This window comes from Schistocerca americana, chromosome 10 (assembly GCF_021461395.2).
Source record: "Schistocerca americana isolate TAMUIC-IGC-003095 chromosome 10, iqSchAmer2.1, whole genome shotgun sequence".
In the NCBI taxonomy this organism is placed as follows: domain Eukaryota; kingdom Metazoa; phylum Arthropoda; class Insecta; order Orthoptera; family Acrididae; genus Schistocerca; species Schistocerca americana.
Window position 1 is genome coordinate 64245385 of NC_060128.1, and position 25345 is coordinate 64270729.

At 45.3% G+C, this 25345-nt stretch overlaps 1 protein-coding gene across 1 annotated transcript in view; it reads right to left on the reverse strand.

Moving 5' to 3' along the window:
• LOC124552679 (carbonic anhydrase 2-like) overlaps positions 1 to 25345 on the reverse strand; it is a 208128-nt gene that overhangs the window by 47653 nt on the left and 135130 nt on the right. The window contains exon 5 of the mRNA XM_047127001.1: positions 13370 to 13534. Coding sequence (XP_046982957.1) covers positions 13370 to 13534 — 165 coding nt within the window. The remainder of the gene's footprint in view (positions 1 to 13369; positions 13535 to 25345) is intronic.

Below are 25345 nucleotides of genomic sequence, written 5' to 3' on the forward strand. Positions count from 1 at the left end.
TCCCCTCCCACACACACACACACACACACACACACACACACACACCAGCCGAGCGCTTTACCACATTGCCACACCGATTATCGAAAGTTTAGCATATTAAAAATGGTCGAAAAACTTTAAAGTCGAGTTCCTCGAGTATTTTTCGCGTTTCATCGAACTAACGGGCGGGTGTAATTAAAGTGCTACTACTCATGCAGGTCCAATGTGCGCTGTAATTGTAGCATGGCAGCGAAACTTGGTAGATATGCTAATGCGTTAAAACGGGACCAGTATACGCTGGAATTAAATTAGTTCCAATTATGGCCACCAGGTGCGCATCTGTACAGTATCTCGTCGACGTCTCTGGCACTGATATTGAGCAAATTGTGTAACTTACAGTTAATAATAAAACCAACATTATGCTTTTCTCACTGGTTTGACCTTTTCTGCCCATGTCCCATTCTTAATGCATTACATACGGAAACATTTCTATACGTCTTCCTTGCATTCACAGCGCCATATTTGCACCTGGTGACCAAAATTGCAGTTAACTTTTTTCCAACGTAAAGCGATTCCGCATTAGAATATCTACCAAGTTTCGCTGCCATACGATAATTAAGTGCTCCCTGGACCTCTGTGAGTAACTAAACATTGATTATAACGACTAGATACTTTGGAAGAGGTATATTTGAGTTCTGAACTACACATACCATAAACATAAAAAATTACAAAAATCTGATCGTCGTGTCGTCCCCTTATGAGACTGGTCGTCTGCAGTTGGTGTTCTGCTTAGCAGTTTTTCCCTCAGTCGTAGTAAGCAGCCAGCGAAAACTGTCCATCGACATAAGTCTAAAATTTTGAAATAGGTCTAATGAAGGCCGGGTTTGTAATTCAGTCACTGGTGCCCATCGACTGCGTGTTTGATGCTTCTGCAAAAATTCAGACACCCATACTTTTTTTTTCTTTTGCTGCTTCGCATAACCAACAGCACAACTGCCACACACAAATATCCCGTGCGGGCGGGTATCACTTTTTATCGCGACTGTTTCACTACGGTAGCGCTCAATCGGGCGAAATCTGTGTGTTGTCTTTTACTGTGTGATCGCTTGCTCGGAAGTCAAAGCGAGTGGTAATGAATAGCGATTTCTCTGCGGAATGCCCATGCGCTTATATTGGGAGCTGTGTATGGGCACATTACCCGCTGCAAGCCTTTCGACATACCGCTACTTTAGTGACCTTACGTGGCAATCTCGGTGTTTAAACTTCCAAGCAGCATTCTAGATGCCCTCAAAAGGCTCAATGGGCGACCTTGCGAACGTTTTCGCAGAAAAAAAATTTAGGTGGTGGTCGGGTTTCGAACCCGGGACCTCTGCAGTAGTAGCCAAATACGCTATCCAATACACCACACAATCACCTTGATACAAATGCTATGTATTATGAAGTCTAGGTGAGGAACAAGAAAACATAACAAAATCTGATGGCAAACTAACAGTCGGCATTATCATCTGCGATTGAAGCAGCGGTGGGGGCTTCTCTTGATTTTGATTTGTCTGCTAAGATTTTACGTGATTAATAAAAATGTTTCTTGAAATGTTGCACACTTCAAATCGGGACCAACATTCCTAACTACCACCATAGTACCAGAATTTTCAGTAAATGCGACCTGTGTTACAATTCTAAACGTTGAAACAGTTTATGACATTTCAGCTGCTAATATTTGGCGCAGCTGATCTGAATTAACGTCTTGTACTTACACAGAGCCGAATCCTTGCCCCCGAATCCTTGCCCCCCCGCACCAAGAATAAAAAATTATCTGCTCCCCTGTTGTCCGGATATCACTGTTGTTAACGCAATTATTTCACTATGGTAGTGTTCTTTCGGATAAAATCTATATATATGATTTTAGCGCCAAGAACTCGGCGTTCGCTTGTGTTCACAAGGTCAATCTTAGTTCGGCAGTGTTCTCTTTCGCTCGTCTACTATAAACGCTTGTTAGCAAGTGCAAGCGAATGTTAGTGAACACTAACTAGTAGTTTCCGGAGTGCACGCTCACTTATGTTCGCTTCGGTGTGCAGGCACACCACACCGTCCATTGCAAGCCTTTCGACGTATCGACAGTTAGAGGACTTGCGCGGCAGTTTCGGTGTTTTAACTCCCTAGCAGCTTTTCTGATGCCCTCCAAACGTCTCTACCAGAAAAAATTTGAAGTAGATGGGTTTCCAACCTGGCTGCTCAGTAGTACCAGTCACTGACGGTAACCACTTGTTTTTTTCTTCATTTTGATTGGTAATGCTTTCGACATGTGGTCTGGGCTCAAGTCACCACACGACACCCGTCATTTTCATTGTAGAATTATTTACCCATTTCTTTGTAATAAAGAGCAGCCAGCCCTCTGACCAAACACACATTTTTTTATTATTCCACAAAAATGAATAGCTTAGAATAAAATGACAGAAATAAGGTGACTAATTGCAGTCATAGAATGAGGAATGATATTCAGTTCCTAGCAATAGCACACATTTAGCATCTTCCCTCCCCACGTTCAACTAGTGGCAGTTCATCACATCCCAGACCCAACTCAATCATTCAGTAAATCTTTGATGTATGTTCCTAAGTCTCCTCCACGGTAAAACACACTGAGCTGCCGTGCCTGCGTTAGACCAGACTGTCTACAAGCTATTCGCCGCAATATTAGCCGATATCACTGGAGTGAAATCAGACGACTAAAGGGCGTGCATCAGGCTACAGAAAATATATGGTGACTATCGGAGGGGAGATACTTTCGTGGACAATGAAACTGAAAATATAATCAAATCTGTCGGTATAGATCCTAAGAGTCGGCATTATTCATCCGTGACTGAAAAAGCAGACGACGAATTAACAGACTTCACTAGGGAAAATATCATCACCGGGACTTTTTTTTTTTGCCACCTTCTCGAGAGTAAACGTGATGGTACCGCCACAGTAGTTCGCTTTGCCGGCTAATAATAATTGTATTTGTTTACAGACAAAAAAATGAAAACAGAGTTTATAAAAATTGTTGTGTGGTCGAGCAGTGTTTCTCCTGTCCACCTTGTTTTGCGCCCTGTCACGCTTCTGTCTCGGCGCGCCCACGCGCGAGAAATGCAGCGCATCCATTTCAGACGCGTGGGGCGGACAGAAACTGCTGAAGGGCGTGAAAATCTCGTTCCTTTTTTGGTCGAGATTGAAGTGACAGGCACCGCGGACGCTCCGATGCCTCGATATACGTCCGAACTGTTTGATCAGGACAGTCCTTCCCACACAACGGCCTCCCAGACGCATGGGATTACAAGAGTCCGCCATAACTCCCAGCCGGAGAACATTCTCTCTGAAAGCAGTCACATGGCGCCTCTAGCCGCTCCCAGCATTATTTCGCTGCTCGCAGAATGCTGCGGCGTAGGAGTGAGCAAGTAACATCATATCTGTTATAAATCACGGTGATTGAGAAGTTACAGATATCACAATAATTACAACTTTAAACAGTATCTGGCTGCGATTTCAGTCACAACTAGGAGACGCAAACGGCCTCGAACAGTTAACGTTGTGTGCCATCTGTTGGCCGAATTCCACACTTCTTCCTGTGAACCTTTTGTCTCGCTGCGATTTCAGTGACAAGTTGTAACTATCAACTAAAGAGCACAGTTAACATTCAGCGTCGTGTGTCATCTGTATGTACTTCTTTCTCTGAACCTTAGCTGCGATTTCAGTGACCTTTTGCAAGTAGCAACTAAAAAGCACAGTTAACTTCGACATCGTGTGCCATCTGTTGGCCGAATTTCGTACTTCTTTCTCGGAATCTATGTCCTATATTCTAGCCCGGATTTCAATGACAAGTCCAAGTAGAAGCCGCACGTAGCAACTAAAAACCGCAGTTAGGTGCTGTGTGTCATCTGTTGTCCTACGTCTTTACTTCGTTCTAAGAATCTTGTGTCTCACGATACGGATGCATTACATGCCTATGGTCGAAGAAATGCACCAAGAGGTCTATTTGCTCTGAGAAAAATTTTATACTAGGTTGCCGCCGAGGAATATGAAGGCCCTATTATGCTAATAGATAGGCCCTAGGCGTAGATTTTTCGTGACATATATAAACACACTCCTCATCATAAGGCTCCGGCGACTATTTTGAAGCGTATTACAAACATACTGGGTGATTCAGTAAGATTTTAATATGTTTCTCTACAAATAAAACTAAAGAAAAGAGTTCATACAAACATTGGTCCTCAAATGTTTAGTTACAGAGTTACGGCTAATACTAGATTTGGCCCGAAATTTAGCAACTTCGCTAATATGAAGCCATCGCAAAACTGTATGAGGCTAAATTAAAGCACGATTTCCATTTATTTTGTTTTTATTGATCTGGTGAATCTAATAAAACATGTCCCAGACGTTTATCTGCAGTAGTTTTCCAGAACATCCAGAGAAGCAAAGACGTAATTTCGTAAAATTTCTAATTTATTAACTACTTGACCAAATTTGTTTTGTAAATTCCAGACAATTGCTCGAAGTTTTCAACAGAATTTGCTGAGAATTTAATTTGGAAAAATGATGGTAATAACGTTAACTGAAACTGTATGAATGTGTCAGACAATCTGCTATTTATTAATACCATAGTACTCATGAATTCATGTGAAACCGGAAAAAACAAAGCTCAGTGTTAAGGCAGTTGTATAAAGTACATACAATTTCACATGAAATTCACAATAAATGCTCAAAAATGTCTCCACCGAGTTCAATGCATTTAGCTGCACGTGTATGAACAGATTTTGTTGCTCGTTTAAGTTTCACAGGGGTGTTCTTAATTTCGTTAATGGTTCGTGCATTCGGAATTCTCCGGGTTGGATAACACACGCGATATTCGTTAACTGCAGACTTAGAATAACCATCACATTTGCCATAAATAAACACCATATGTGCGTATTCGTCTGTCGTAGATTTTAAAGGCACCCCTATTTCATAAATAATCTACAAACTACAACAGTTACTATATAGTTTCACTTACATACACTGCTGTTATTATGTTCTTTCGCTGAAGAAAACAGAAAACAAACTCGCTTCAAGGTTAGGAAACTACTGAACAACTCACTAACGGTTGCCAACAAAGACATAACGTTTCTACATTCTTAATGCAAAGTAAACAAATTTACTTGTATAATAATCTTTGCTTCTCTGGATGTGCTAGAAAACTACTGCAGATATACGTTTTGGACATATTTTATTAGATTCACCGGACCAATAACAACAAAATAAATGTAAATCGTGCATTACATTAACCTCGCACAATTTTGCGATGGCTTCATATTAGCGAAGTTGCTAAATTTCAGGCAAAATCTTTTATTAGCCGGAACTCCGTTACCAAACATTTGCGGACTTACGTTTATATGAACTTTTTTCTGTAGTTTTACTTGTAGAATAACATATTAAATATTTGCATATCTTCGTTAATTTTACATAATCTACTAAACATGCAATATGCTGTCTACTAAGTAACTTTAACCAAATGTTTTTTCGGACAGTGCAATTCGCAGTTAACCTTTTGTCTGTATTTTCAAATATTGCGTTAGTACTATTCCCAATGTCAACTTGTAATTGTAAGATCAGTGCTTTCCACTGTTTTCACTTGCACATGATCAACCTTAAAACACGCAACCTTCCCGCCTAACCTAGACGTTAGGCTACGCTACAGGTTAGTCTGTCATCAAAACCAACATTCACGGCGAGAGGGTTAATTGTGTTTCTTCATTTCTCTACCAACTTTATACGTTGATGCAAGAACAATAGAAAGTGCAAATATAAACAATAGTTCTGTGATACACGCTAGCGCCCTGCGACTGTTTCGCGAAACATGGTAAACAACTGAGCAACGAATATTGTTAAACCGGAGAATATTCTCGGGCCCATCAGTACTGCCATGTCAATTTTTTCGGTGCTGACAACACGTTAATACTCATCCTCAGACGGTCAAAATATAGGCGAACTGCCAATAAATCTACAACAGTATCGAACGCATGAGGGCCCCTTAAAGTGTAAAAATTTTAAACTAAAGATGTTTTATATCTATTTTCCAAGAAAAAACTAACAACAAAAACTTTTTTGTCGAATTCACGTTTCATAAGGACTAAACACATTTACTTCTATAGAAAAACTGTTGACAACGGTTCAAACACGCATATAAAGAGAGAGAGAGAGAGAGTATTTAGGATTCTTATAGATTTCCAGTGCACTTTTTTGTCGATTACACGTTTCACAAGGAGTAAACACATTTACTTCTATAGAAAAACTGTTGACAACGGTTCAAACACGCATATAAAGAGAGAGAGAGAGAGAGAGAGAGAGAGAGAGAGAGAGAAGAGAGAGTATTTAGAATTCTTATAGATTTCCAGTGCACTGAACACACAACTTTCGTCTTCACTTTCAGTGACCGACATGTCATCTTCGACAACAGATTCATCTGGAGAAAATTAACTCGCTGTTTCGTGAACAGTGGGAATACCATTTTGGATGGTAATGTTGCTACCGGGATCGCTATCTTGATCTGAACAGCATCACATTCCTCAACCCAGGTTAGTATACTTTCCTCGAAGTTTGGATCTGTAGCGTTAACTTTTTTGGATTCGCGGACATATTCACTAAACTGAAAATATTACACTAACTGCTTCGCGGAGTCGTAGGAACTCGGACATGTCTCCCCACCCAGATCAACAGCTTCATGCTTCCCTCGAGTTCCAGACACTCCACAATGCCGTTGATAAAGCAAGGGAAATTATAAAAATAAAGTCTAGTAACGTATTAGCTGCGTTTGACCTCATGGCTTACGTCTTAGGCATTGGTGAAACACTTCCATGCTGAACTTTCATTTTGAAAGTATTTAACATGATTATTACAGAATTTCGTGACTCGGATGCTGCATTTAACCCGTGTTACAGGTCTGTGATGAAGATAATTTTTACTGTAATTTCCATGTACATAATTGGCGAAATAAGTTTAAAAAATATTTAGAGGAGCGACAGTTAGTTTGACATGCTTACGTATTCGAGAGGAAATTGTTGTTGTTGTGGTCTTCAGTCCTGATACTGGTTTGATGCATTTCTCCATGCTACTCTATCCTGTGTAAGCTTCTTCATCTCCCAGTACCTACTGCAGCCTACATCCTTCTGAATCTATTCATCTCTTGGTCTCCCTCTACGATTTTTACCCTCCACGCTGCCCTCCAATAATTGGTGATCCCTTGATGCCTCAGAACATGTCCTACCAACCGCTCCCTTCTTCTGGTCACGTTGTGCCACGAACTCCTCTTTTCCCCAATTGTATTCAATACCTTCTCATTAATTATGTGATCTACCCATCTAATCTTCAGCATTCTTCTGTAGCACCACATCTCGAAATCTTCTATTCTCTTCTTGTCTAAACTATTTATCGTCCATGTTTCACTTCCATACATGGCTACACTCCATACAAATACTTTCAGAAACGACTTCCTGACACTTAAATCAATACTCGATGTTAACAAATTTCTCTTCTTCAGAAACGCTTTCCTTCCCATTGCCAGTCTACATTTTATATCCTCTCTACTTCGATCATCATCAGTTATTTTACTCCCTAAATAGCAAAACTCCTTTACTACTTTAAGTGTCTCATTTCCTAATCTAATTCCCTCAGCATCACCCGACTTAATTCGACTACATTCCATTATCCTCGTTTTGCTTTTGTTGATGTTCATCTTATATCCTCCTTTCAAGACACTGTCCATTCCATTCAACTGCTCTTCCAAGTCCTTTGCTGTCTCTGACAGAATTACAATGTCATCGGCGAACCTCAAAGTTTTTATTTCTTCTCCATGGATTTTAATACCTACTCCGAACTTTTCTTTTGTTTCCTTTACTGCTTGCTCAATATACAGATTGAATAGCATCGGGGAGAGGCTACAACCCTGTCTCACTCCCTTCCCAACCACTGCTTCCCTTTCATGTCCCTCAACTCTTACAACTGTCATCTGGTTTCTGTACAAATTGTAAATAGAATCTCGCTCCCTGTATTTTACCCCTGCCACCTTCAGAATTTGAAAGAGAGTATTCCAGTCAACATTGCCAAAAGATTTCTCTAAGTCTACAAATGCTAGAAACGTATGTTTGCCTTTCCTTAATCTCTCTTCTAAGATAAGTCGTAGGGTCAGTATTGCCTCACGTGTTCCAACATTTCTACGGAATCCAAACTGATCTTCCCCGAGGTCGGCTTCTACCAGTTTTTCCATTCGTCTGTAAAGAATTCGTGTTAGTATTTTGCAGCTGTGACTTATTAAACTGATAGTTCGGTAATTTTCACATCTGTCAACACCTGCTTTCTTTGGGATTGGAATTATTATATTCTTCTTGAAGTTTGATGGAATTTCGCCTGTCTCACACATCTTGCTCGCCATATGGTAGAGTTTTGTCAGGAATGGCTCTCCCAAGGCCGTCAGTAGTTCCAATGGAATGTTGTCTAATCCGGGGGCCTTGTTTCGACTCAGGTCTTTCAGTGCTCTGTCAAACTCTTCACGCAGTATCATATCTCCCATTTCATCTTCATCTACATCCTCTTCCATTTCCATAATATTGTCCTCAAATACATCGCCCTTGTATAGAACCTCTATATACTCCTTCCACCTTTCTGCTTTCCCTTCTTTGCTTAGAACAGGGTTTCCATCTGAGCTCTTGATATTCATGCAAGTGCTCCTCTTTTCTCCAAAGGTGTCTTTAATTTTCCTGTAGGCAGTATCTATCTTGCCCCTAGTGAGATAAGCCTCTACATCCTTACATTTGTCCTCAAGCCATCCTTGCTTAGCCATTTTGCACTTCCTGTCGATCTCATTTTTGAGAAGTTTGTATTCCTTTTTGCTTGCTTCATTTACTGCATTTTTATATTTTCTCTTTTCATCAATTAAATTCAATATTTGTTCTGTTACCCAAGGAATTCTACTAGTCCTCGTCTTTTTACCTACTTGATCCTCTGCTGCCTTCAGTATTTCATTCCTCAAAGCTACCCATTCTTCTTCTACTGTATTTCTTTCCCCCATTCCTGTCAATTGTTCCCTTATGCTCTCCCTGAAACACTGTACAACCTCTGGTTCTTTCTGTTTATCCAGTTCCCATCTCCTTAAATTCCCACCTTTTTGCAGTTTCTTCAGTTTTAATCTACAGTTCATAACCAATAGATTGTGGTCAGAGTGCACATCTGCCCCTGGAAATGTCTTACAATTTAAAATCTGGTTCCTAAATCTCTGTCTTACAATTATATCATCTATCTGAAACCTTCTAGTATTTCCAGGGTTCTTCCATGTATACAACCTCCTTTTATGATTCTTGAACCAAGTGTTAAGATTAATTTATGCTCTGTGCAAAATTCTGCCAGACGGCTTCCTCTTTCATTTCTCTCCCCCAATCCATATTCACCCATTATGTTTCCTTCTCTCCCTTTTCCTACTCTCGAATTCCAGTCACCCATGACTATTAAATTTCCATCTCCCTTCACTACCTGAATAATTTCTTTTATCTCATCATACATTTCATCAATTTCTTCACCATCTGCAGAGCTAGTTGGCATATAAACTTGTACTACTGTAGTAGGCATGGGCTTCATGTCTATCTTGGCCACAATAATGCGTTCACTATGCTGTTTGTAGTAGCTTACCCGCATTCCTATTTTCCTATTAATTATTAAACCTAGTCCTGCATTACCCCTATTTGATTTTGTATTCCCTGTATTCTCCTGACCAAAAGTCTTGTTCCTCCTGCCACCGAACTTCACTAATTCCCACTATATCTAACTTTAACCTATCCATTTCCCTTTTTAAATTTTCTAACCTACCTGCCCGATTAAGGGATCTGACATTCCACGCTCCGATCCGTAAAACGCCAGTTTTCTTTCTCCTGATAACGAGGTATGTGGTTCATGGGGGGATCTGTTTTTAAGAGAAGCTGAAATGGTCTGTTTGCAACAGTTATAATTTTGTGCATGATGGTTGTATTTTATGTGCCATTCTTCTCTATATGATTTAAAAATTTACGACGTTCGTTCAGGATGCCCCTAATCATCTTGTTACTACGATTCTTCTAACTGATACAGGGTTTAATTTTAGTTTAAGATTTATTGCTAAGTTCTCTCTCAGGGTGAGGTATGTGGTTTAGAGAGATTCTAGTGAATTGGACAAGAGGTGTGACCAACATACTGGTGTACAACACTTGAGGATGAAAGTAACTTTCCCATAATGTGTCAATACCAATATCATAGCTCGATAAAATCTGGAGCATAAATGGAATAAACTGATCCCCACGAACGCTAGTGCATGCTCTGCAACGAGCTACCATGTTGGCCACAAGGTTGCCAGGGAGTTCCTGTGGTACGGCTTCCCATTCCTCCACCAGCGCTGTTGGTAATTGCTGGGTGGTCGCTGGTGCTGCGATGTGTCTCCCCACCGCATCTCACCACCACTCTCGATGGGACTGAAGTTGTGGGAACGAGCAGGTCGGCCCATTATGGGCTCATTGCTGGAGCTCCACCAGCTACGCTATTCGATATAGTTGCGGTTGCAGACTTTCATCCATAATAATGAAGTGATGGCTGAATGTTTGTGTTTGTGAAATAGCGACACTCAACATCAGCGCGCATACGATCAGCTGAAACTAATGTTGTTAAACCGTAGAAAATGCGATAAAAGAAGATAAGATAAAATCGCACTCACTCTCTCTCCCAATTGCACCCACGATAACCAACTGTAAAGGCCCAACACACTTCTGAATAGATGCACATGGGGACTTGTCACAGTAGCTTTGACCAGTGAGTGCACCATGTTGAATGATTAGGAAGCCATAGGACCGTGCAACATTATGCCTCCGCACGCCATCACACAAGAGGCACCAAATGGGACATTGATCCTGTGTGCATTACAGGTTTCCACCTCTCGCCTTATGAGGGTATGTAATGCACATGTTGCCAAACATAACCGTTTTCGTGGTCCAGGTGTTATGAAATGGGTAGGCATAATGCTGGATTGGCGTACTGACATTCAGATCTTTGAGTACCGTACAGTCACCAGTCGAAGTTATTGTGACACAGTAGTCCTTCACCGTGCGGTTCATCTCAGTGGTGCATTCACCCCTGATTTCATTTTTATGCATGAGAAGGCGCGACCACATCGAACAGAACAGTTGGAGAAGCTCTTTGAAGAAGAGGATATTCGGTGACTGGAGTGGCCAACCCAATTCCTCTCGAGCACATGTGGGATGCATTGTGGAGATGTACTGCAGAACTTCCACATGCACCAACCACAGTTCAAGGTTTGTCATCTGCGTTGGTGGAGGTATGGAATTCACTAGTACAAGAACTCTTTACCCACTTTGTGGTCAGGATGGGGAAACGTTGCACAGAATGCATTTTCGTCTATGGTGACCATGCACACTATTATGAACCGTGTCCTATCTTCAGTGATGTCGAGGGGACCATCATAAATCTTCAGTACAACTATTGTCTTTGAATAAAAGTGTAATCATTGTTTATATCTTTCAGTTACAGTCAGTACTATTTTTTTCTATTTATGGTCCAAGCTTCATTGGGCTATGTCACTTGGCATTCACAAACCTTGCAAACGTTACTTTCAACCTTAAGTTTTGCACGGCTGTTTATTTAGTCCAGTGAGAGAGAAGAGAATGTCACAAACACTTGATGCCAAAATACACTACTCGCCATTAAAATTGCTACACCAAAAAGAAATGCAGGTGATAAACGGATATTAATTGGACAAATATATTATACTAGAACTGACGTGATAACATTTTCACGCAATTTGAGTGCATAGATCCTGAAAAATCAGTACCCAGAACAACCACCTCTTGCCGTAATAACGGCCTTGATACGCCTCGGCATTGTCAGAGGTGTGTACAGGTACAGCTGCCCATGCAGCTTCAACACGATACGATAGTTCATCATGGTGTATTGTGACGAGCCAGTTGTTCGGTCACCATTGACCAGACGTTTTCAATTGGTGAGAGATCTGTAGTATGTGCTGGCCAGGGCAGCAGTCGAACATTTTCTGTATCCAGAAAGGTCCGTACAGCTGCTACATGCGGTCTTGCATTATCCTGCTGAAATGTAGGGTTTCGCAGGGATCGAATGAAGGGTAGAGCCACGGGTCGTAACACATCGGAAATGTAACGTCCAGTGTTCAAAGTGACGTCAATGCGAACAAGAGGTGACCGAGATGTGTAACCATTGGCACCCCATACCATCACGCCGGGTGATACGCCAGTATGGCGATGACGAATACACGCTTTCAATGTGCGTTCACCGCGATGTCGCCAAACGCGGATGCGACCATCACGATGCTGTAAACAGAACCTGGAGTCATGAGAAAAAATGACGTTTTGCCTTTCGTGCAACCAGGTTCGTCGTCGAGTACACCATCGCAGCCGCTCCCGTCTGTGATGCAGCGTCAAGGGTAACCGCAGCCACGGTCTCCGAGCAGATAGTCCATGCTGCTGCTGACGTCGTCGAACTGTTCGTGCAGATGGTTGTTGTTTTGCAAACGTCCCCATCTGTTGACTCAGGGATCGAGACGTGGCTGCACGATCCGTTACAGCCGTGCGGGTAAGATGCCTGTCATCTCGACTGCTAGCGATAGCCGGCCGAAGTGGCCGTGCGGTTAAAGATGCTGCAGTCTGGAACCGCAAGACCGCTACGGTCGCAGGTTCGAATCCTGCCTCGGGCGTGGATGTTTGTGATGTCCTTAGGTTAGTTAGGTTTAACTATTTCTAAGTTCTAGGGGACTGGTGAGCTCAGCAGTTGAGTCCCATAGTGCTCAGAGCCATTTGAACCATTTTGCTAGTGATACGAGGCCGTTGGGATCCAGCACGGCGTTCCGTATTACCCTCCTGAACCCACCGATTCCATATTCTGCTAACAGTCATTGGATCTCGACCAACGCGAGCAGCAATGTCGGGATACGATAAACCGCAATCGCGATAGGCTACAATCCGACCTTTATCAAAGTCGGGAACGTGATGGTGCGGATTTCTCCTCCTTACACGAGGCATCACATCAACGTTTCACAAGGCAACGCCGGTCAACTGCTGTTTGTGTATGAGAAATCGGTTGGAAACTTTCCTCACGTCAGCACGTTGTAGGTGTCGCCACCGGCGCCAACGTTGTATGAATACTCTGAATAGCTAATCATTTGCTTATGACAGCATCTTCTTCCTGTCGGTTAAATTTCGCGTCTGTAGCAGGACATCTTCGTGGTGTAGCAATGGCCAGTAGTGTATGAGAGTGGAGGATTGAAATGAATGAAGGTGTGTGAGTGGCGAGGGTCTACAGCTAGCTGTAGAGGGAGCCGCCGCACCGGTGTGTCCGTTGTTGGCGACGTGCTGCGAGACGGGCAGGTTGTGCCAGCCGAACCAGTGCAGGCGCGGCTGGTGGCTGGCCATAGCGGACGTGGTGTCCAGCGCCACGGGGCTCTGCCGGCGGCCGCCGCACTCCGGGGACGACGACGGCCACAGGGTCGGGCCTGCCGAGCAAACACAAACACACTGCTGAAGCGGACCGTAACACCGCAGCATCCTGCCTGAGAGACAGAAGTGAACCACAGGACGTGACAGCCGCAGGCAACGGGGCACGGCCGCACATGTAGCTACGGTGGCGTCCTAGGTTGTTGCCGGCCGCGGTGGTCTAGCGGTTCTAAGCGCGCAGTCCGAAACCGCGCGACTGCTACGGTCGCAGGTTCGAATCCTGCCTCGGGCATGGATGTGTGTGATGTCCTTAGGTTAGTTAGGTTTAGGTAGTTCTAAGTTCTAGGGGACTGATGACCACAGCAGTTAAGTCCCATAGTGCTCAGAGCCACTTGAACCATTTTTTCCTAGGTTGTTCACGTCCGTGCCACCACTGGTCATCCGCTACAACTGGCGACATTTGGATTCAGACCTGTTTGAGTTTTGTTGGTCCAGCAGGACAACAGTGGAAGGCCTGTTCTTCGAATTTCTCCATAAAGAAGTTTGCAATTACGGGACTTAGGGGGCTTCCCATAGCCCCGCCATCTGTTTGTTCATAAAACTGTTCATTCCACTTGAAGTATGTGGTCGTCAAACAGCACTTAAACAGTTCTGAAATATCGGCAGGTAAAATTCGATCCAGCTGTTCCAATACATCATTAAGTGGAACCATGGTAAACAGCGATACCACATCGAAGCTGACCAATATGTCCCCCGGCTGGACCACTATGCCATTCAATCTACTGATGAAATGTGTTGAATTCTTTGTATAAGAGCCCGAATGGCCCACATGTGGTTTTAACAGTGTAATCAAAAACTTGGCTAACGAGTAGGTGGGCGATCCGATGGCACTTAGTATCGGTCTTAACGGCACATTTTCTTTATGAATTTTGGGCAATCCATAAAGCCTCGGTGGTATCGCAACCGAATTCCAGAGACCTTTCTGTACACTCTCTTCAAAGGAGGACGTTTTTTTTAATAACCGCGACACAGTTCTGAGAACGTTGTTAGTGGGGTCCTTATTCAGCTTCCTATATGCTTGCGGATCCAGTAGATCAGCAATTTTACTCTGATAGTCGGCCACATCCATAATCACCGTTGCGCTTCCTTTGTCAGCTGGGAGAACCAAAATACTATCGTCGTCATTCAGGAGTTTTAATGCTCTTCTCTCACCCACAGTTATATTACTTTTCGGCGGTTTTGCATTCGCTAATATTCTCACTGTTTCTGTGCCATTGGTTCGCCCACCTACTCGTTAGCCAAGTTTTTGACTACGCTGTTGAAACCACATGTGGGCCGTTCGGACTCTTATATAAAGAATTCGACACATTTCATCAGCAGATTGAATGGCATAGTGGTCCAGCCGGAGGACATACCGGTCAGCTTCGATGTTGTATCGCTGTTTACCATGGTTCCACTTAATGATGTATTGGAACAGCTGGATCGAATTTTTCCTGCCGACATTTCAGAACTGTTTAAGTGTTGTTCGACGACCACGTATTTCAAGTGGAATGAACAGTTTTATGAGCAAACGGATGGCATGGCTATGGGAAGCCCCCTAAGTCCCGTAATTGCAAACTTCTTTATGGAGAAATTCGAAGAACAGGCCTTAGGTACTGCCAGCAATAAACCAAATGTATGGTTCCAATACGTGGATGACACGTTTGTGCTGTGGAGACATGGTAGGGAGGAACTAAGCCGGTTCCACGAACATCTGAACAGTATAAACTCGAGAATTCAGTTTACAATGGAGGAGGAGGTAGACGGCAAATTACATTTCCTCGATGTGCTTGTTTTTAGAAACGAAAATGGTAGTTTGGGCCACTCAGTGTACCGCAAACCCACGCACACGGACCGTTATTTGCACCGGGATTCGAACCACCACCCACAACAGAAGCGGAGTGTTATCAAGACGTTAGCGGACAGAGCTAGAAATATTTGTGAACCTGAGTTGCTCGACGCTGAGATGCAACATCTCCACAATGCACTAATGAAGAACGGATATTGGTCCGCCGAAATAAAACGTGCGTTGAGGCAGCCACGCAGAAATCATACCGACGTACAGGCTACTGCAAAATCTAAGGTTTTCCTGCCGTTTGTTAAAAATGTAACGGAAAGAATAGGGAGGATCTTGACGAAGAGGAATATTACCGTAATTTACAAGCCCACCAGGAAGATACAGGAATACCTTAAGCCTGCCACGGACGGTCGCAAACCTTTGGAAAAAGCTGGAGTGTATAGGATCCCATGCAGCTGTGGTGATGTTTATGTGGGTACCACTAAAAGAACTGTTTCTAAACGTTTGGAAGAGCACGAGGGAAATTGTAGAAGAGGAGAAACGGAACAATCAGCTGTTGCGGAGCATGCTTTCCAGCCAGGGAACCACAATATTCGTTTCGAGGAGACGCAAGTACTAGGGGCCACAAGCGGATACTACGAAAGGCTCTACAGGGAGGCAATCGAAATCGCTAAACATCCAAATAATTTCAACCGAAAGGAGGAGGGTGTGAAATTAAACGGTATATGGATGCCAGTGTTAAAGAAGATGTGTACCACCCGTCCACTACTGGGTGATGGCAACGGCGATCGACGGCGACGGACAGCGGCCAATTGCACTGACGCTTTCAAAACACGTGACGTCACGCCGCGGACACGGAATTTAGCGGCAGTCAGTAGCGAGCCAGTGGGTGTGTTGGACCTTCCATCGACCTACGGACCCCCTTGAAGATGTCTCCCGCAGTCGGAGACGAAACGTTGGGAATTGAGACTAAATTCATCAACCGACCTCGGCATAGCAGCCCGGATAATTATAATGGACATGATATTTCCGGCCGCGAAAGTCTACATTTTAGTATTAATTGTTAGTACAAACAAATGCCCCCTCCTACGTATATCTCGCGAAGAGACCATGAGGATAAAATAAGAGAGATTAAAGCCCATACAGAGGCATACCGACAATCCTTCTTGCCACGAACAATACGAGACTGGAATAGAAGGGAGAACCGACAGAGGTGCTCAAGGTACCCTCCGCCAAACACCGCCAGGTGGCTTGCGGAGTATGGATGTCGATGTAGATGTGCTTAAGTGATAAATGGATGTTTTATTATGTTTCCTTTCGAATTTTAGCTAGTAATTGTACTGCTTCACATCTAATTCAATTCCTCAAGCAGAAGCATCCCACTTAGTAAATGAATAGACTTCATTTACTTCCAGTACGATGGACGTGCAAGAATTATGGGCAAATTTTAAACACATTGTAAATCACGCATTGGACAAGTATGTGCCGAAAAAGTGGGTTACGGACGGAAAAGACCCACCGTGGTTTAACAGCGCAATTCGGAGAATGCTCAGTAAGCAAAGACAGTTGCACTCGCGATACAAGAAAGATCGGGAGAATGAGGACACGCAAAAGTTAGTAGAGGTTCGTGCTGCTGTAAAAAGAGCGATGTGAGAAGCATTCAACCACTACCACCATCATACCTTAGCAAAAGATCTTGCTGAAAACCCAAGGAAATTCTGGTCTTGCGTAAAATCGGTAAGTCACTCACTGACCAGTCTGGCCTGGCAACGGAAGACAGCAAAACGAAAGCTGAAATTTTAAATTTAGCATTTGAGAAATCTTTCACGCAGAGGATCGTACAAACACACCGCCGTTTGAGTCCGTATGGAGGACACGGTGATAGACATCCTTGGGGTTGTGAAGCAGCTGAATGTGTTGAAAATAAATAAATCGCCAGGTCCTGATGGGATTCCAATTCGGTTTTACAGAGAGTACTCTACTGCATTGGCTACTTACTTAGCTTGCATTTATCGCGAATCTCTTGCCCAACGTAAAGTACCGAGCGACTGGAAAAAAGCGCAGGTGACCCCTGTATATAAGAAGGGTAGAAGGACGGATCCTCAAAATTACAGACCAATATCCTTAACATCGGTTTGTTGCAGAATTCTCGAACATATTCTCAGTTCGAATATAATGAATTTCCTTGAGACAGAGAAGTTGCTGTCCATGCATCAGCACGGCTTTAGAAAGCATCGCCCCTGCGAAACGCAACTCGTTTTTCACATATCTTGCGAACCATGGATGAAGGGTATCAGACGGATGCCATATTCCTTGACTTCCAGAAAGCGTTTGACTCGGTGCCCCGCTGCAGACTCCTAACTAAGGTGAGAGCGTATGGGATTGGTTCCGAAGTATGTGAGAAGCTCGAAGACTTCTTGAGTGGTAGAACCCAGTACGTTGTCCTCGATGGTGAGTGTTCATCGGAGGTGAAGGTATCGTCTGGAGTGCCCCAGGGAAGTGTGGTAGATCCGCTGTTGTTTTCTATCTACATAAATGAACTTTTGGATAGGGTGGATAGAAATGTGCGGCTGTTTGCTGATGATGCTGTGGTGTACGGGAAGGTGTCGTCGTTGAGTGACTGTAGGAGGATACAAGATGACTTGGACAGGATTTGTGATTGGTGTAAAGAATGGTAGCTAACTCTAAATATAGATAAATGTAAATTAATGCAGATGAATAGGAAAAAGAATGCCGCAATGTTTGTTTTTTGTTTTGTTTTGGTTTTAGGGCGCAAAACTGCTATGGTCATTAGCGCCCGGTCCGTGACTTAGGAAACAGTAAAAAACCGAAAATGGAAACCAGCAGCAATGGGAACGAAAGTCATAAAATTGGAGAAACTAAAAGCAGAAGGAAGGCTTAAAAATCCACTACAGAAAGTGGTTGGTTGTCCCCAAAAAAAGCTTCAAATGACTGACGTCATTTCACCGGCACTAATAAACTTGAGAACGCGATCAGCTGAGCGCGTGTCATCTGCTAAAATCGACGATATATGAGGCGATAGCTGTAGACGGGAGCGTAACGGATTAAAATAGGGGCACTCAATTAAAAGGTGTTTTACCGTCCACAGCTGAGAGCAGTGGGGACAGAGTGGGGAAGGATCGCCGCTTAAAAGATGTCGATGGCTAAAAAGACAGTGCCCTATCCGGAGTCTAGTTAAAATTACCTCCTCCCGACGACGCGTTCGGGAGGAAGAGGTCCAAGCACAAGGAAGAGCTTTCACGTCCCGCAATTTATTATGGGGAAGTGTCGACCAATGCGCGTGCAATAAATTAACAACACGACGACATAAAACGCTCCGTAGATCAGCGAAGGGAATCGATTGAATAGCTGGCCGAAGAAGAGAGACTGCAGCCTTGGCTGCAATATCGGCCGCCTCATTTCCACAGATACCAACGTGTCCCGGGAGCCAGAGGAACGCCACCGAGACGCCCCCCAGGTGCAGCAAGCGCACAGTCCTGAATCCAGTGGACCAGAGGGTGCACAGGATAAAGAGCTTGAAGACTGAGGAGAGAGCTGAGAGAATCTGAGCAGATAACGTACTGTATCCGCTGATGGCGGCGGATGTAGTGGACAGCCTGGAGAACAGCGTAAAGCTCCGCAGTATAAACCGAACACTGGTCGGGAAGCCGAAAGTGATTTGGGGTGTCACCAACAATATAGGCACTCCCGACACCTAACGATGTTTTCGAGCCGTCGGTGTAAATAAATGTGGCGTTCGTCATTTGTGCACATAGAGCAGCAAATGCCCGACGATAAACAAGTGAAGGGGTACCATCCTTGGGAAATCGACAAAGGTCACGGAGCAGGCAGATCCGGGGACGGAGCCAAGGCGGTGCTGTACCCCAAGTTGTCAAGAAGGTTTAATGAAAGCGGAAGGAAAGAGAATGGAGCAGTTGACGGAAGCGGACTCCCGGTGGTAGTAGGGAGGAGGGGCGGCCTGCATACCCTACATCAAAGGAGGCGTCGAAAAAAAGGTCATGGGCCGGATTAGCAGGCATGGAAGACAGATGGCTAGCATAACGACTCAGAAGGACTGCTCGCCGATTGGACAGCGGAGGTTCAGCAGTCTCAGCATAAAGGCTTTCCACAGGGCTGGTGTAAAAAGCTCCAGACACTAAACGTAATCCACGGTGGTGGATAGAGTCGAGACGCCGAAGAATAGACGGCCGAGCAGAGGAGTAGACTATGCTTCCATAGTCCAATTTCGAGCGCACTAAGGCGCGATAGAGGCGGAGAAGGACCACTCGGTCCGCTCCCCAGGAGGTACCATTCAGGACACGGAGGGTGTTGAGGGATCGCAGACAGCGAGCCGAAAGATAGGAAACGTGGGAGGACCAGCACAGTTTTCTGTCAAACATAAGACCCAAGAATTTAGCGACGTCCGAAAACGGAAGGATGACAGGTCCTAGATGTAAGGAGGGTGGAAGAAACTCCTTACGTCGCCAAAAATTAACACAAACGGTCTTACTGGGAGAAAAACGGAAGCCGGTTTCGATGCTCCAAGAGTGGAGGCTATCGAGACATCCTTGAAGACATCGTTCAAGAAGGCTGGTCCGTTGAGAGCTGTAGTAGATCGCAAAATCGTCCACAAAGAGGGAGCCCGAGACATCAGGAAGGAGACAATCCATAATTGGATTTATGGTAACAACACTCAGCACGGAGCCCTGGGGTACCCCGTTTTCTTGGGAGAAAGTACGGGAGAGAGTAGTGTTCACCCGCACTCTAAATGTGCGCTCTGCCATATATTCACGAAGAAAAAGGGGCAGCCGACCGCGAAAGCCCCAAGAGAACAGTGTGCGGAGGATGCCTGTCTTCCAACAGGTATCGTATGCTCTCTCCAGATCAAAAAATATTGCTACTGTTTGGCGTTTCCGGAGAAAATTGTTCATGATATAAGTGGAGAGACCAACAAGATGGTCAACTGCAGAACGATGCTTTCGGAATCCGCATTGGGCAGGTGTTAAAAGACTGCGGGATTCCAGCCACCAAGCTAAACGGTAATTCACCATACGCTCCAAAACCTTACAGACACTACTCGTGAGAGAAATGGGGCGATAGCTAGAGGGGACATGTTTGTCCTTTCCAGGTTTCGGAACGGGAACGACGATAGCTTCCCGCCATCGTCTGGGAAAAGTACTGTCTGTCCAAATTCGATTATAAAGGCGAAGGAAGTAACGCAGACTATGGGTTGATAAATGCAGCAACATTTGGACGTGGATACCATCCGGTCCTGGGGCGGAGGAGTGAGAAGAAGAGAGTGCATGTTGGAGTTCCCGCATGGAGAAAACAGTATTGTAGCTTTCGCGATTTTGAGAGGAGAAAGCAAGAGGTCGCACTTCCGCTGCACGTTTCTTCGGGAGAAACGCTGGCGGGTAATTTGAAGAGCGAAATCTCAGCAAAGTGCTGACCCAATGAGTTAGAAATTGCGACGGGGTCCACTAATGTATCATGCGCGACAGTGAGCCCAGAGACCGGGGAGAAACTAGGCGCGCCTGAGAACCGTCGAAGCCGACTCCAAACTTCCGAGGAGGGAGTGAAGGTGTTAAATGAGCTAATAAAGAATTTCCAGCTTGCCTTCTTGCTATCGCGGATGACACGACGGCATCGCGCACGGAACTGCTTATAGCGGATACAGTTGGCCAAAGTAGGATAGTGGCGGAAAACGCGGAGAGCACGACGCCGCTCACGTATTGCGTCACGGCACGCCTCGTTCCACCAAGGAACTGGGGGGCGCCGGGGCAATTCGGAGGTGCGTGGTATTGAACGTTCCGCAGCTGTAAGAATAACGTCGGTAATATGTGTGACCTCATCGTCGACGCTGGGAAAGTGACGGTCATCGAATGTCGCTAGAGACGAAAAAAGTGTCCAATCGGCTTGGGCAAACTTCCAGCGTCGCGGGCGCATGTAGGGCAGTTGAGGCTGCAGTCTAAGGACACATGGAAAGTAGTCACTCAAGTGTGTATCATCAAGGGCGAACCATTCGAAGCGCCGAGCTAGCGGAACAGTACCGACCGCAAGGTCCAAATGAGATAAATTTGTCGTGGAGGCAGACAAAAATGTAGGGACCCCAGTGTTGAGGCAAACTAGATCCGCTTGGTGGAAGACGTCTAGCAATAGTGAGCCACGTGGATAAGGATGTGGAGATTCCCAAAGCGGGTGGTGGGCATTGAAGTCCCCAACCAGCAAATAGGGGGGTGGAAGCTGACCAAGAAGATGAAGGAGTTCAGCTCATGCCATTGGTGTGGACGATGGAATGTATACAGTACCATCAGAGAACGTGTATCCAGAAATGGAAAGACGGACGGCGACAGCTTGGAAGGAAGTGAGTTTATTGGGTGATAATGGAGAGTATCATGTAGAAGAATCATGAGTTCTGCATGGGCTGGAGTGCCTTCAACAGAGTGGAGATCATATTGGACAGACTGAAAATGAGGGAGAACAAAGCGGTCATGGGGACGCAGCTTTGTTTCCTGAAGACAGAAGATGACCGGCGAGTAGGATCGTAAGAGGATCGACAATTCATCCCGGTTGGCTCGAATGCCGCGGATATTCCAGTGGATAATGGACATAAGGTGAACAGAAAATGGAGGAATGTGACCAAGGTTGCCGTCAACTCAACGACTGCTCAGAGCTTGCGACCGACAGCATGGAATGGCATTCAGCCGAAGGCAGAAGATCCTGATCCATAGGTTGCTCAGGAGCAGCTCCTGCCACCAGCGATTGGCCGATTGATCGGCCGCCAGCAGTGCGCCTTGGCGACATAGAAGACGGCCGAGGGCGATTTCCGCCAGGTGGTGCTGTAGATGGGACATGCCTTGGCGGAGAAGGAGATGAACTGGGTTTCTTTGTAGCCTTCTTGGAAGTATGATGTTTAGATCAAGGAGGAACCGATGGTTGTGAAGTTGGGGTACATAAAAAATCTTCACGAGTATGCTCTTTTTTCGAAGTCTTGGTGTCTGACTTTTGGGCTCGAGATTTAGCAGAGCCCGACGAAGGGTGGGCCAGAGAGTGGGCAGGTGAAAGTGGAGAGGTTGAACGGGCGATCTGTGTGCTGGCCGATCTGACGACCGTGGGACTAAAGGTGAAGTCGCAAGTCTGCGTGGCCGCCTCCTTTGTTGGCCGAGGAGAAGCAAGGACAGTGCTGTATTTTCCTGTCTGAGGCACGGTGGGCTGTCGACAGGCGAATAATTTTCGAGCAGCAAAGGTCGACACCTTTTCCTTCACTCTGATTTCCTGGATGAGCTTTTCGTCCTTAAAAACGGGGCAATCTCGAGAGGAAGCAGCGTGGTCACCCATACAGTTGATGCAGCGAGGGGATGGAGGTGGACAAGCACCCTCATGGGCATCCTTGCCACACGTAACACATTTGGCCGGATTGGAACAGGACTGGCTGGTGTGATTGAACATCTGACAACGATAGCAACGTGTAGGGTTTGGGACATAAGGGCGAACAGAAATTATCTCATAGCCTGCTTTGATTTTTGATGGGAGTTGAACTTTGTCAAATGTCAAAAAGACAGTGCGGGTTGGAATGATGTTCGTGTCAACCCTTTCCATAACTCTATGAACAGCCATTACGCCCTGGTCAGACAGGTAGTGCTGAATTTCTTCGTCAGACAATCCATCGAGGGAGCGTGTATAAACGACTCCACGCGAGGAATTTAAAGTGCGGTGTGCTTCAACCCGGACAGGGAAGGTGTGGAGCAGTGAAGTACGCAGCAATTTTTGTGCCTGGAGGGCACTGACTGTTTCTAACAACAAGGTGCCATTTCGTAATCTGGAACAGGACTTTACAGGACCTGCAATTGCGTCGACACCTTTCTGAATAATGAAAGGGTTGACCGGGGAGAAGTCGTGACCTTCGTCAGACCGAGAAACAACGAGGAACTGTGGCAACGATGGAAGAACTGTCTGTGGCTGAGACTCAGTGAACTTACGCTTGTGAACAGACATAGTGGAAGGTGAGGAAACCATTGCGGAAGAATCCCCCATGATTACCGGCGTCTCCGATGGCGCGCTCCTCCCTTGTGGGGGCCCTCTCTGAGGCCACTCCCGCCTTAGGTGATTGTTCACACCTCAGGTCACACCTCCCGACAAACGGACGGAGGGACCAATCGGCACTTTCGGAAGGTATCAGCTCGGGTAATCACCCCTCCCTAGGCCTGGCCGTGTTACCAGGGGGTACGTACGTGTCCTTCCTGTCTACCTGGGGCGGGGAATTACGCGTTACCCCGTCACCGGCTACGCACAAAAATGCGTGGGTCGGCCTTCAGACACGCACAGGGAGGAAGAAAGAGAAAGGGAAAGGGAAAGACAAAGAAAGGGAAAGGAAAGAGGAGAGGTCTCAAACGCCGCAGCGGAGAAAAGGGTAAAGAGAAGAGGTAAGGAAAAGAGAAGGACAAAGGAAGGATGAAGACATACAAGCAGAGGAGGCGAAGAATGCGGTACATTTACGAGCGTTCGTCTCCGGACGTAGGCACAAACCATACTCCCAGAGGGGGAGAAAGGGAAGGAAAGAGCCAGAGGTGAGGGGAGGAGGGGCGAAGATGGGGCAGAGGGAAGGATGCGGAAAAGGAAGGTATGCAGCCCGGAAAGGAAGGAGGGCCACATTAGCTCGGGGTCCCGTGCTCGCTACGCACGTATCCACAAAAGAGTTGTGGACCCCCTGGGGGGCCCCGCAATGTTTGAATACTCCATTAGTAGTGTAGCGCTTGACACAGTCACGTCGATTATAAATATTTGGGCGTAACATTGCTGAGCGATATGAAGTGGGACAAGCATGTAATGGCAGTTGTGGGGAAGGCGGATAGTCGTCTTCGGTTCATTGGTAGAATTTTGGGAAGATGTGGTTCATCTGTAAAGGAGACCGCTTATAAAACACTAATATGACCTATTCTTGAGTACTGCTCGAGCGTTTGGGATCCCTATCAGGTCGGATTGAGGGAGGACATAGAAGCAATTCAGAGGCGGGCTGGTAGGTTTGATCATCACGCGAGTGTTACGGAAATGCTTCAGGAACTCGGGTGGGAGTCTCTAGAGGAAGGGAGGCGTTCTTTTCTTGAATCGCTACTGAGAAAATTTAGAGAACCAGCATTTGAGGCTGCCTGCAGTACAATTTTACTGCCGCCAACTTATATTTCGCAGAAAGACCACAAAGATAAGATGAGAGAGATTAGGGCTTGTACAGGAGGCATATAGGCAGTCATTTTTCCCTCGTTCTGTTTGGGAGTGGAACAGGGAGAGAAGATGCTAGTTGTAGTACGAGGTACCCTCCGCCACGCACCGTATGGTGGATTGCGGAGTATGTATGTAGATGTAGATGTAGAAGCGGATGAATTAAAGATCTGAACCGAAACCGTCATAGAACGGAAACGGTACGTCTGCAGACATTGGTTCCTATTCAAAATATCATGTACCCACTCGCCCAAAAATCCTAGAAGGTTGTAACGGGAATTTCCGAACGGAAGGGGGTATTTTTCATGGCGTAGTTACAGTATTCCGTGACTCATGATTCAATGAAATACAGATGTTAAATTTTTTTCATACACCCATTCCCTAATCAGATCGCCCAGCGATGTGTGATCTATCGGCAGAGGATCTCCATGTTTTAGCTCCTCACGTTAGAAAATGTAATAAATTACGTGCCTACACAGTTCTGCGACTGGATTCGTGATTTTATTACTCAGTAATTGACGCAAAATCATCGAATGAAACAGAAGGCGTTCCTGAAGGATGTGTTACAGACCCTACACTGTTCTTGCAACAGCCCTCTTACATTGTCTGCAGACGATGCAGTCAAATGGTTCAAATGGCTCTAAGCACTATGGGACTTAACTTCTGAGGTCATCAGTCCCCTAGAACTTAGAACTACTTAAACCTAACTAACCTAAGGACACCACACACATCCATGCCCGATGCAGGATTCGAGCCTGCGACCGTAGCGGTCACGCGGTTCCAGACTGTAGCGTCTAGAACCGCTGGACCACACCGG